A 14,165-nucleotide genomic window follows, 5' to 3' on the forward strand; every position below is an offset into this window, starting at 1 on the left:
CTTTACCATACACTTCTTTGTAGATGAGCTAATCCAATAATCATTTATTTAATTTTTTTAAAAAAAAACTTAATGACTTAATAAATTAAAATTTATTTAATTTATACTTCTCTTACTTTTAAATTTTTATTTTAATTGCGTTACTTCATTTAGATTTTAAAACTATAAAAAATCAAAAAATATTAAAAAAATAAATTGAAGTCAATATAATTTTTATTTAATTATATTATAAATATAAATATAAGAATTAAATTGATTTTTTTTTAAATTTAATTCTCTGACTAAATTGACTAACACAAAAAATAGACGGACATGATAAACTATTGACAAAGATAAAAATAAAACACTATACCATTTAATTTTCAAACACGAGACATGAATATAAATCATAATATATCTGGGAGCATCACAATGATTTGGTCTTAAAAATACCGAGTACAAAATAAAGCAATATTAAATTTAAAAATAAAGGAAAATATAACACATTGAAACAATAGCCTCACACGTAAAATTTGAGTAGAACATATTCAAATCCATCTCCTGCTAACCTTAACTTTTAAACCATTTTTCATGTGAAGAAGGATAGAGTTAGAAGCGATGGGCAGTGTTTTTGTTTCTTGTAACTCAATATTGTAGTTGTGGAGTATGAAAGCCGCCACCGTTTTCATTTGAGTGAATGCAATTTCTTTACCAGTACAAATCCTTGGCCCTGCACCAAATGCTGGGAATTTGTGTGCTGCTTCATGTTTTATTGTCCCTGCTTCGTTGATCCATCTCTCGGGCGTGAATTCTAAGCGATCTTCTCCCCATATCGACGCCATTCTCCCCATTGAATACATGGAAAATGCAATCTTAGTATTTGGTTTCACTCTATGTCCGCTAGGAAGTACATCTTCTTGCTTCGGAGATTTGTGATTGAATGGAACGGGTGGGTATAGCCTTAGTGTTTCGCATAATGCTCCGTGAAGGTAAACTAGACTGTTTAGTTCTTTCGTATCGGAAATGCAGAACCGGTTTTCTGGCATTTTTTCTTTGATTTCTTCTCTTATCTTGTATAGTACTTGTGGATTCTTGGAAACAGACCAGAAAAACCATGTTAGTGCTGAACTAGTTGTGCCTCTTCCTGCAAACAAGAAATTTACAAATGTATCTCTCAGGAACTTGTCTCCGGCTTTTGCGCCATTGATTTCGGCTTCGGTACTCATGTACGATGTTAACAAATCAACGCCTTCTCCCGAATCGGACTGTTCCTTGAGTTGTTCTCGTTTTCGTAATATATATTCAGCCGATACGTCGTTAAGAACTTTCTGAGCTTTTTGCATTCTCCATTCTGGGCCAAATCCTAGCCACCTTTGAAACTTCCAGAAAGGTTCTGGAAAGAAATACCGATAAAATACTCCTTCCTCACCATTCTCCAAAGCCTTGGAAAACTCTACTTCTGGAAATTCGGGCGATAGGCATTTCGGGTTGAATCCTGTAACCAATTCGCATGTGATATCAAATGTAAATCTTTGAAATAAATCTTGCAAGTCCACGACCGATCCCTGATCAGCGACAAGCTCAAGAACTGGAACGAGCGCTTTCTCCACCATATTCCGACAAGTCTCCAACGAGAATTGGTTAAATCTCCGGTGCTTAAGAAATGCTTGCGCAAGTTTTCTTTGATTCTTCCAAGAATCAGAATCCGAACTGAAAATGCCATCTCCAATAAAGCTGAATATCCTAGAGAAATCAGAGCCTTTTGGGAAATTTGAGAAGTTGGAGCTCCAAATATAGTTGATATTTGCTGGATCAATGGTGCCTAAGAACTTCACGTTAGAAAACCAAGGTCCTTTGTACAGATACGTGAGACCATTGTCCTCTAGAACTTCTGTGATCTTTTCATGAGCTCGGTGGAGGTTGAGGATAGTACAGGGTAGCATTCCGACGATCGGCCAATTTATAGGGTTCCCTTTGGTACTGAAAAGATAACGAAGAACAACAAAGCCTACAACTGCTAGGAAGATTGCTGGAATGTTTATTAAGGCCATATTGATGGTTTATGTATGCTTGTTTACACTAACATACATACATATATATATATGTTTCAAAGGTAGAATATATTGAAGGAGATTAAAGTATAATAAGTAATCTAGTAATAAAAGTCATATAATAAAGGCCTAATTACTTGAAAAAAACCCCACCTTCTAACAGTTTTTCGTTTATACCCTCACGTAGGAAAAAGTTCATTTGTACCATTTTTTCCTGATTTTTCGTTTTTATCTCCACCCTAAAATTTAAATTTTTGACAATTAACTTAATTAAAAGATGAAAACATTATAAATGATTAATAATATTAATGTTTAATTAGAATATAAGCTAAAAATAAAGGATCATTTTGAATATTTTTCCAAATGAAAAGAGGTCAAATTAGCTCTTTAGGGTAGCGATGAAAATGAAAAATTAAAAAAAGAGTACAAATGAACTTTTTCCTAAATTAAGGTATAAACGAATAAATGTTATAAGGTGGATTTTTTTTAAATAATTAGGCCTATTATAAAATTTAACTATATGATATTTCAAATTCCAATTTAACAAATAGTTATAATTGACAAATAAATAATCATATTCAAGCTACTAATTTCGCTGATGGTACAATCATCTTACCTCACAATGATAAATAAAATTTCGTTTGTATAAAGGTTTTGATTTTAATCGCTTTCGAATAGTCTGTGAAACCGCTTGATTTATCGAAACTTCACACTTTTCGAAAAATCATCTTTAATAAGATTCCAAAAGATAGATCTAACCTCAAAACAACCATAAAAAATAAACATTAACCTAAATATTAAAACAAAAACTAAAATAAATTTTTAAGAAAATTTTCTGACACTTTTTAAACTCTCAAATTTTGGCTAAATTAAAAAAAACTTTGACATGCAAATAAAAAACAACTTAAAATAACCTAGTTCAAACTAGAAATCTTACATGCAAATCAAAAAAAAATTAATCAAGCTAACGATTTTCAGCGAGCATTCAAAAAACAAACAAAAAAAACTCTTATTATTCAAGTTTTTATCGAAAAATAAAACTAATTAAATATTTATATAAGGAGCGAAGGAGGTGGTTTTAGAGGAAAACCACACCCTCTAAACTGCATATTTGGAATTTGTTTTAGAGGAGAGAATTTTGTTTTTAATAAATTTAGTGTTAATTATTGTTATTTTTATGAAATTTGGTATGAAATACTATTTTTTTCATGAATTTCAAACACCAATATTTCTCCCTTCAATTTTACATTTCAGCTAACTAAAACCCTATGGAGAGGGTTTTGGTTAAAGAAAAACATAAATGTAATAGAAAAACAATCGGTTTTCAAAACTATTATAGAGGAAATAATTTTTCGAATAAAATATTATGGGAATAATTGTAATTTTCTGTAGATTTAAAAATTACAATTTCAAAAATTAATCACTGTCCATATATAGCCGACCGCCGACTTTAATTATGGCCGACTAATAAATTAATTAGTCCACCTCATATAAAATTGAATCTTTTTTTTTGTTAAAAATAATTAAAATTGAAAATTGAAGGTTGAAAAATTAGTAAGTGACCATAGCCAATTACAAACTTTATTTATAGCCAACTAACGAATGTCTGCAAATATGGTGTAGTCCATCTCATTATTTAAGTCGTACTGATCTATACACTCTTGCTAAAACATATAAAAAAAATATAAAACGTTTTTTTTTCAGGGGCAAAGGCAGATATTAATTTTAAAAAGGACAAAATTTTTATATATGTAAAATTTTAAACTTTACAGAGATAATTATAAAAATAAGGTGATCAATCTATACTATCTATCTATCTATATCTATATCTATTTATCTATAATCTAGGTCTAATGGCAAAAAAAATCCAAACCTTTACGACTTGTTGCAATTATATCCAAACCTTTTAATTTTTGCAATAATATCCAAATTGCATTTTTTTGTTACAATAATATCCAAATTGCATTTTTTGTAGCAATAATAGTCAAATTGATGGCTAAATTTGTTGTTTTCAATTAAGATATTAGGATATTATTATGTTTTGATGTATAATAATATAGTAAAAGTCCCCAAAAATGGCAAAAAACTCAAAAAAATTCACATAAAAAGTGCAATTTGGATATTATTGCAACAAAATAATGCAATTTGGATATTATTGCAAAAATTAAAAAGTTTGGATATAATTGCAACAAGTCGTAAAGGTTTGGGTTTTTTTTGCCATTAATCCTATAATCTATCTATCTATAACTATCTTATATGTGGGAAGGAGGGGACAGGAAAAATTACGATAATAGACTTAATTAAGGGTGTAATTATATTTAAATAATATAAAATAAATAATGATATAATAGGTTAATGAAAACTTTAACTCCAAATCATGTTAAAAATAACAAGTTAGTAGGAGTTTAATTTTAAATCAGACTAATATATGAATTAATTACTAAATTACAACACAACTCTACTATAAAAAAAAGCAACGAAAATTCTAATTCTCATTAAAGCATACAAATTAAATACTATATGACAGAAACATATAAACATATCAATGTAAATAAGAGTTCAATTTGAAAGTGAACTCATGAGTTTTTAAAACTAATCTATTAAAGGAGTGATACTAATCGTTTTACAATAAAAATAGGTTGACACTTGCCAACAATGACTTCAAAACCATGAAATTCATACACCTCATTTTTAAATTCCAGCCTTGATTAGAAAAAATAAAAACGAGACTTGCTACAGGGTGAATTTAATCCCTAACATACAGTTTTTACTTTCTAAACGGAATTTACTATTTCTTAATAAGTTTAACTAGGGTAGGAGACCAGCTGTTTTAGTTTTAATAAAAAAAGGACACAGTTCAATAGACAAATTATAATGTTAAGCAAAGAAATATTAAATAGGGTTAATTGCAAATTCATACACGAACTTTATCCTAATTTACAATTACAACATAAACTTTGAAACTTGACAATGTTAGAAACCAACTTTACACTTTTGGCAAATCGATACACCAAACACGAAAAACACTAACGTGGACATTGTAATATACCGCCATGTGTCGTTGCGTGATTGGTCGGTGTACCAATTTGCCAAAAAATGAAAGTTGTTTACTGACATTGCCAAGTTCCAAAGTTTACGTTGCAATTGCAAATTAGGGTAAAGTTCGTGTATGCATTTGCATTAACCCTATTAAATAACAGTATAAGTCTAATAAAAATAAACTTAATTCTAAAATAAGTAATTCTAACAATTTATTTTTGAATAAGTTCATTTAAAAAAAACTATAACTTAAATAAAATTAATTAAATTGAAAAATATATATATAAATTTCACTATGTACTATAATTTCAATTCTAATAAAAATAATATATAATAATTTAATAAAAACTATATTATTATTATTTAATTAATAGTTAATATATAAAACGGGTCATATTAAAACCACTCACCGATCACAATTTTAATTTGGATAAATAAATTACATTAATTCATTGTAAATTAAACTATTAAATGATTTAATTAATATTTAATACACACAACGGGTCATGTAAGTGTCGCTCACGTGTGTAGCACGTGGCGAAACGCTAGTAACTATTTTATATGTGGAAAGAGAAGGGGGGACAGACAAAATTACGATAATAGGCTTCATTAAAGATATAATGATAAAATATAATTAATTAAGAGTTTAACTAATTATGAGTTCAATTACTATTGAAACACAATGAAAAAAAAATGAATGCATAGTAAATGGTTATCACGTAGACTAACTTTAAGTAGAAGTTGAAATTGTTGCAAATTCTTTTATAAAAAGATAAACTAAATAAGAATTTAATGTTAAGTAGAAGTCTAAACATTCTTTTGCAGTTTCACAATCGTTTACTACTAGAGTTTTATGTATGCCCATCTTGATACCAAAGATCGGACCACATTTGTCAGCCATATTTATAACCACTAATATAAATCTAAAGTAAAGCTCTCTAAATAGTTAGTATTAGTTATTCCATGATCTTAATGATACAATAAATGCATTAAAATCAACTTTAACTATTCAAAGAAAATAAATATTCATTTATTAATAATATTTTTATTTATCTAATTAGATTAGCTTTAAAAATAATTTATATTTTATTTATTTAAAATTTAATTTATATAACGGGTTATATAAATTAAAATTAAATCAATATAACAATTATAAAACTAATTACAGATCAAATTCTAAATTAGAAATTTAATAAAGAAATATAAATGAAGGTATTTACTTAGAGTTTAACTTCTATAAGGAAATCGATTAAAAAAACGTTAAGTAAGAAAATAATGAAAACTTACTGTTAATTTTTATAATTTAAATCAGTTATTAATTCATACATATCAAGGATTGACTTATCATTATAAGATGAGAAAAGGTTGAGTGCAAAAACCAACTCACAGTAAACGTCAACCAATAAATTGTTAATTGTAGTAGAAAAATAAAATAAAAGAAATAAACATATATAATTGGTGATAAGAGGATATTGACAGGAGTCAAACCAAATGCAAATTCTAATTTTATTTTTAGTGTTAAAATATATCTTAATTGATATTATACTAAATACTAAAATATATCGTATCGAATATATTAAGACAGATTATGCAACTATAACTCACGTGCTATAATTTTAAATTAAATAAAAAATAATTTATTAAAAACTAAACTATTATATTTATACTTTAATTAAAATTCAATATATATAACGGGAATGTCGTCCACGTGGTGTAATTTTAAATTAAAAGTAATAGTTTAATTCTAATAAAATAATAAAAATTAAAAGTAGTTAAGTAAGTGTAGGAGTAGGAGTAGGAGTCTAACTTTAATAAATTCAAACGAATAAACATAAAATTTAATAAAAAAAATATAAATATAATTGTAGACAATAGCTTCGACTTTGTAGAGTTTGACCTAATCTAAAATTATTAATTGGAATACTAATCAAAGTAACCTTCTAATTAACATAGACCTCTAATTATTTGCATGCAATCATTCAAGGATTCTTATATATAATTATATTAAGAATTAATTTCAAAGTGCTTAAGTCAATGCTAGGCTTTTGCATATCAAACTAAGCATGCCCGTGAACACCACACCGGTTGATCTGATCATGCTTTCGACAAGTTATAATTATAATTGTTGTGAGTTTAGTTTAATATTGTATGAATTAAGATTACTGTATTAAACTATAATTTGTAGTGATAAATTTTTTAAATATTTCTATATGTTTGTTTTTTTCATACTTTAAGAATCAAGAAATTTTTTTATTGATTAATATGTTTTATTTTCTTCGTTTCTTTTAATTAATTTTAACAAACCATTTTGAGAGAAATATGTTGGCAAGTTCAAATCTTATGATAGATTCAAGAATCAAGAAGGTTGATACGCTAGCTTAATTTTTCATGAATATTTATATTTAAAATTGTGAAAATAATATAGTCATAAATTATAGTTATAGTGTTGTCCTTCAAGATCATGATCAAGTTATATCCTTATTAACCTGGGACCAATGAAATAAATAAATTGGCAACAGTAAAATGTCGGAGTGGATTATTAATTTTTATATTAAATATAAATATAAATATGTCTATAGTATTTTTTTTTCTCATTAACTTTTTAAAAGCTTGCCATCAGTTTAATAATCAAATATTATATTTGTATACGTATGTATGTATGTATGTGTGTGTGTGTGTGTGTGTGTGTATATATATAATTATATAATTTTAATAATAAATAATTATAATAATTTATCAAAAATTAAATGTGATATTTAAAAAATTATTTAGAGTTTAGGGTTTATGATTTATGACATATAATATTTAATTGACGGGTCTTATAGATATCGCTTACGTGCGTAACGCGTGGCGAAAAACTAGTATATAAAAGCACGGATGGGGGGGAGGGGGCAGGCAAATTTACTAAATAATCCTTTTCAGTTTACTACTAAATAAAAGTTTTATACTCATTAACTAATTAGTTATTTAATTAATTACTATTGTAATTATAGTCTTAATTAGAATAGGTAGCTAAATTATTTCTACTTTAGTTTTTAGTATGTGAAAAATAACTAAATTGTCTTCAAATTAGGAATACCTATCTTTTAGTTTGATTGAACTACAAAATTAAAATATTGTATTTAGTCAATATAATATTATTTAAATTTCTGTTTTAGTATTTCTAAAAATATTATTAATAAACTTAAGTTAATTATTTAATTATGGTTATTATAAAACCAAAAGAAGAATAAATTCAGTATGGAAAAAAATTTAATAACCGAATATATTATATTTACTTTTACAAAAATTCTTAACTAATTTAATATTAATTATAAATAAAAAATTAATATAATTATAATAAATATACTAAATATGTTCATTGACGAGTTACGTTACGAACCACGTGTATAGCACGTAATGCGAAACTAGTATATTAAAAAAGAATAACTAAATAAATAGTTTTTACTAATAAATCCATTCATTAATCAAGATTTTTTTAAATATGGTCAATTGACCATCTTAAATATGCTGTAGTTTCGCCTGTGCTTTTTCTAGTTTTCTTACAAACACGAACACTAATTTCACAGTTTGAAAGTAAAATTTAATTTCAAGTTCTTACACTTTTAAATTTTATTTTTTCTTTTTTATTTATTAAAATTTATAGTCAAGAAATCAAGAAACACACCTGAGCATCTCAATTTGTTTGACACATTGTTAACGTATGCATTATTTTTCTTACTACCTAAAATTGAATTAAAAAAGGTTTAAATGCATCAAAAATCACTAATTTTCGCATGTTTTTAATATTTAACAAAATATTTTATTTTTGGTAAAAAAGTACATGAACTTTCAAAAATTTGCAATTCAAGATACCGACACTGTTTTGGATGTAAAATGGCACCGTTTTATATTAAAACGACGTCGTTTTGGACGTAAAATAACACTATTTTTCTAAGAAAAACACACGTGGCAAATATCATGTTAAACATGCCAAAAGTAAAAAATTATATTAAATACCAAAAACACGCGAAAGTTGGTGATTTTTGATGCATTTAAGCCATTAAAAAAATCAATATAATATCCGAATACAAATACTAGGGAAAATATAAATTCCTCAATTTAAAAGAAAAAATAGCCCTAAAATATATGAGCAATAAACAAAACCAAAAATAAACCAAAACCAAATAGCTCAAGAAGAGGAGGGCTACTTGACAAGCTGGAGAAAGTCACTTGAGACAGACCAAAGCATATTAGGAACAAGCTGGAACAGGAGGGTGCACAACCAATATTCTTGCAAAATGACCAAAATCGCCCTCTAATTTAGCTTTATCAGTTGTAATTGGAACTTCAATTTTTCGAGCAATATTCGCCAAAATTTGAGGATCCCATAGTTTTTAAGGTAATGTACACATATACTTTTTCTGGATAAATGATAAATATATTAGCACATCCACAAAACAGTGGAAGACAAAAGACTAAAAAGTCAAAAGCTACAAAAAATTACAGAAAAAATTTAAATTTCTAAAAACATTGTTAGCCGAATAAGCAAATCCCGCGTTGATATCCTTTAGTAAGTGACCGCTTTGCTAGAATAGAATAAACCAACCCATTGATACCCACTGCTTTTTGCCAAAAAACTCTCGAATTTCTTACCTTCCATAGCTCTCAAATATCAAAGAACCATATCGTTTTCCAAAGAGTTCAATATCGTTTACAAGAAAGAGAACTCCATAGGTCGAAAAAATGATGAACAGAAGTCGGCGTTGTCCAAGAAATATTACAAGAAAATAAGAACCAGTTTCAAGTATTCCACGAAAAACGACAGTGCAAGACAATATGAATACTTGTTTCCTCCTTGAAATAAAGAGAGCAAAACGAATTTGCAGTCTCAAGAACTCCCCGATGAACTAGTAAATCGTTCGATGAGATCCTATCACGAGCTAAAAGCCACTGAAAAAATTGAATTCGAGGAGGCGTTTTAAACTTCCTAAATCTGCCCCTGTTTGGATCCAGTAGTTGAATCACTACCTTCCTAGAATGGTGAAATGTTGCTGACGAAAACGGCTTCCCTTTCCAGTCAAAACAGTCGGCCCTTTAACAGTTAAACCGACCTGAAATCAGACGGATGAGAGACTGCAGTTGCTTCTGTTCACCAAACCAAAGTCTTATGCTCTAAGAAAATTTAAACTATTGAGAGGAGTCTAAATAATCGGCCACAAAAGAAAGATGTGACCGGCTAAGATGAAATAATCCTGGGAATAAAGTAGAAAGGTTATCAGCAGATGCCCGGTTATCAAGCCAAAACCGAGTGCAATCTTCTGTGCCAACGCTGATGTTAAGGCCTGTTTTGAACAACTCCCAAACCGGGGTATCTTTAACACAAATCGAGTGAAACCCTTTCTACAGATGAGATAACTGCCTCGTATCTATGTTTTCAATATCGAACCAATTGGGCAAACCGAAGCTGCAGGAGATGACTCTGAACCAAAGCGAAAGCTTGCCGACGATAATAAGTTTCTAAATTCATTTTAGAAGCAGGCTTTGGTTTCTAATTCTCAAAGGAACAATACCCAAACCCCCATCGGCGATAGGCAAACAGACCTCACTCCACGCTACTTTGCTAAAATCGGCAGTAGTGACTGAACTCGTCTAAAGAAGCGACGCATGGATTGCTCCAAGGACTGAGCAACTGAGCTAGGAATAGAAAAAAAGCCAAGGTAATATACCAGAAGGCTAGAGAGAACGGACTTGATCAAGATAAGTCTACCAGCTGGGGGTAGAAGATTTCCTTTCCAACCCGCTAATTGAGATGAAAAATTGCTAATAATTGGATCCCAATGTTTAGCTTTAACTGGTTTTAAAGATAGAGGAAGCCCAAAGTACGTAATTGGCAGTTTATCAACTTTACATCTGAGGATGGTTGAAGCTTCAGATTGAGACCCATCATCGACATTAATCCCATTACACTGCTGGAAAAACGCTGTTTAGCGACGGAAATTAGCGACGGATTGCCAATCCGTCGCAAAATCTCTGCTTACCGACGGACTTTACCGACGGCTAGCTAACCCATCGCTAAGACTTGGCGGGACAGTTCCCGCCAAGTATTGCCGACAAATTTACCGACGGATTTATGAATCTGTAATATCCCGTATTTTTTTAAAATTATAAATTTTATATTCCGCCAAACTTAGGTAATTTATAATTATTACTAAATTGTTAAGCATTTATTAAATCTTTAAAAGAAAAAAAAAAGATTAGTATGCCATGCATAAAAAATAAAGCCATGCATACATGCAATTCTTTTCCTTTTTACGGAAATGTTAGGCCCATTGGATTATGTTTTTGGCCAAAGGCCCTTTGCTTTTTAAGCTTCAAAAATTGAAGCAGCAGCTTATGTTGGAGCAGCTCAAACTCATTATTTATTTAAACACTACTTATTATGTTTTTTGTTTCCCTTATAAAACGTAACCTGTTATGTTTCCTACTTCTAAACCTAATACTTTATTCAACTTATAACAAAAACTCAGCCACCCCTTTTCCTTTTCAAACTCAGAAATCATAACCTTCATCATCCAATTCCCATTAGATCCAAGTGACAGTAAGTTGTCTTCTATCTCTCAACTTGTTCTTTGTCTTCGATGTCGTAAATTTACGGTTCTTGATTCTAGCTCATTGTTTTAGCTTCTAATCCGAAAGTTCTTCGACGATTCACATTGACTCGACGTTCTCTTTGATCCCTACGTTTCGGAATCACATACGGTACGTAAAATTTCCCCCGTTCGTCGCCGTTTCAATATCGGTTTGTTCATGCTTTAACTTCCGTTTTTGGGTATGTTACTGTCAATATAGAATCAGAAACTTAGCGTGTTTATCACAACAAATCCTTGTGTGTATGATCGTGAATTTTTGCTACGAGTTATTGTCGTGCGATGTTAGTTGCGGAATCCTTTGGGGCCGCCGTAGTTGTTCTTGCTTAAGATGGTTACTATAACTTGTTGATGATCCCTTTCATGATATTTGAGTAATGCTACTAAGTTAGGTTGTTTGTGATGCTAAAACAAAAAGGAAAACACAAGACCTAGGTTTAGTTTTAGCTTTAAATCTTGTAATGTTGATTTTGTTTTGGCGGGATTGAGTATATGCAGAGATATGGCTTTGTTCTTTTAAATTGGGGAAGATGGTCAATTGGCCATTTTGGTCACCTAATAAATTAATTGAAATCAATTGATTCCCTAAGTATGTTTTCATTCAATAATAACTTTTCTAAGGTTTCAAATTAAGAATTTACCACTTGAATACGATAATTATTTTAATAATCTAAATTAATATAATTACTCGGGCAATTAAATTTAATTTTGATTAATATATCAATATTGGCTAATTTACATTTTAGCCCCTAAAAGTTTCTAGATATTTATTCAAGTTAATATTTATCTTTTGAATCCTTGTTGAAATTTTTATTTCAGTAAACTAAGAGTGAGTATTAAATTTGATGTTGAATATCAAATTGGCTATAGTACAATTTAGTCCCTAGTTGGCTAAAGTACCATCTAGTCCCTAAACTTTTATAAACTTAAAATAATTAAGTTTTGGTTGTAACTTGGGTTACTTGAATTAAGATATTAAATTCTATTTTAATATAGATAATTATTTTATTAAAGTATTTTAATTTATAAACTCGGGTTTATAATTTAATAAAGATTTGATTTGGGTTAGACTGTGGTCGCCCAACAAGTGGGAAGAAGCTTGGTAGTTTTTAATGACTCAGCTGACTCACTAATATGGATTTTAACTCGGATTTATTTAATCATTTTATGTACCATTTTAAACATGTTTATATGATTTGTATTTTATAACTTGGGTTATATTTGGAATGCATTTAATATACGTGTTTATTAAATGTGACTTGGTTTTGCGTGGTGCTAGTCCTATGTGGTGTCTAGTACTCTTTAGAGTTAGGGTCTGATTTTAATTATGATTTTAATATTTTATTTAGACCCGTCGACTGTTCGTACTTCAGAGGCGAACCAGAGTTAGATTGCTTGTCAGGATCACGTGGATTTAGCAAGCAGTGAGTTTATATCTCTATTTATCTCTTTATTAAGCAACTATTATATTTTGTATATATGTATATGTATAAACAGCTTTCGAACTGTTTTCGGCATTGTGGATTTGATTTGGAACGTGCTACTCGATGGGCATCATCGGGACTGCGTGCGCACCGGTAATGATTATGGTATTGAGGTAGGTTCGAGATACGTCTCACCTTAGTGAGGGCACCGGTGGAAGATACGTCTCCTGGGCTCACTATTTATTAAGTGATAGTCGGGGATCGGTTATTGAGATACGTCTCACCGACACGACAATGGATTTAGAATTGTGGTTTAGGGTTTCATTGATAATCCATAATGAAAATGTTTTATTAAACGTTTTTAAAGGTTTTTAACTTAATAAATGTAAATGGTTATATAAACTCTACTCAGTAAATCTGACCCCGTTGTTTTCCCAAATTTTCCAGGTTTATGATTTGAGCTTTGGTCGATCTCCGTTTCTTCACTTCCGGAGGTTTTTGTTTTATTTTCAGAATAAATGAGTCAAACTGTTTTTGAACTCTTAGACCGCAGTAGTAGTATCAGTATTTATGTCTTAGTCTTATACGTTTATATTTTAGACTATTGATTGTTGGATTGGTCCATCTATTATATTATCAGCTATGGCATGATTACAGTGTTTATGGTTTGCCATGCTATTGACATTATTTGAGATAAGCGTACTTTAAATATATGCTATTATATGTACTGCTAGATTAGGCTGAAGTCTCGGTTGCCCCCGAGCATGTGATTTTCTGCAGGTTTATTGTTTTAAATATAATTAAGTTGTTATCCGCAAGGCTTGCTACGGGTTTTGGTACAACCATACCCATACCCTAGCGCCGGTCACGATTCATGAAAATGGGTCGTGACAGAATCCGTCGGTAAAGTTACTGACGGATGTCCATATCCGTCGGTAAAGTTTAATTTTTCCTAGGCGGGAAGTCTCCCCCTTAGGGAAGTGAGTACATTACCGACGGATATGGATATCCGTCGGTAATTTTACCGACGGATTTTAGAATCC

At 29.7% G+C, this 14,165-nt stretch overlaps 1 protein-coding gene across 1 annotated transcript; it reads right to left on the reverse strand.

Moving 5' to 3' along the window:
* Positions 1-354: 354 nt before the first annotated feature.
* On the reverse strand, positions 355-2,065 carry LOC126654739 (alkane hydroxylase MAH1-like). The gene has a single exon (XM_050348704.2). The coding sequence runs from the start codon at positions 2,028-2,030 to the stop codon at positions 528-530; it is 1,503 nt and encodes a 500-aa protein (XP_050204661.1). The 5' UTR covers positions 2,031-2,065; the 3' UTR covers positions 355-527.
* Positions 2,066-14,165: the final 12,100 nt, after the last annotated feature.

This window comes from Mercurialis annua, linkage group LG7, assembly GCF_937616625.2.
Source record: "Mercurialis annua linkage group LG7, ddMerAnnu1.2, whole genome shotgun sequence".
Taxonomy (NCBI): domain Eukaryota; kingdom Viridiplantae; phylum Streptophyta; class Magnoliopsida; order Malpighiales; family Euphorbiaceae; genus Mercurialis; species Mercurialis annua.

Excerpts from the sequence above, each read along its gene's own strand:
- LOC126654739 (XM_050348704.2), bottom strand. The coding sequence starts at position 2,030 with ATGGCCTTAATAAACATTCCAGCAATCTTCCTAGCAGTTGTAGGCTTT.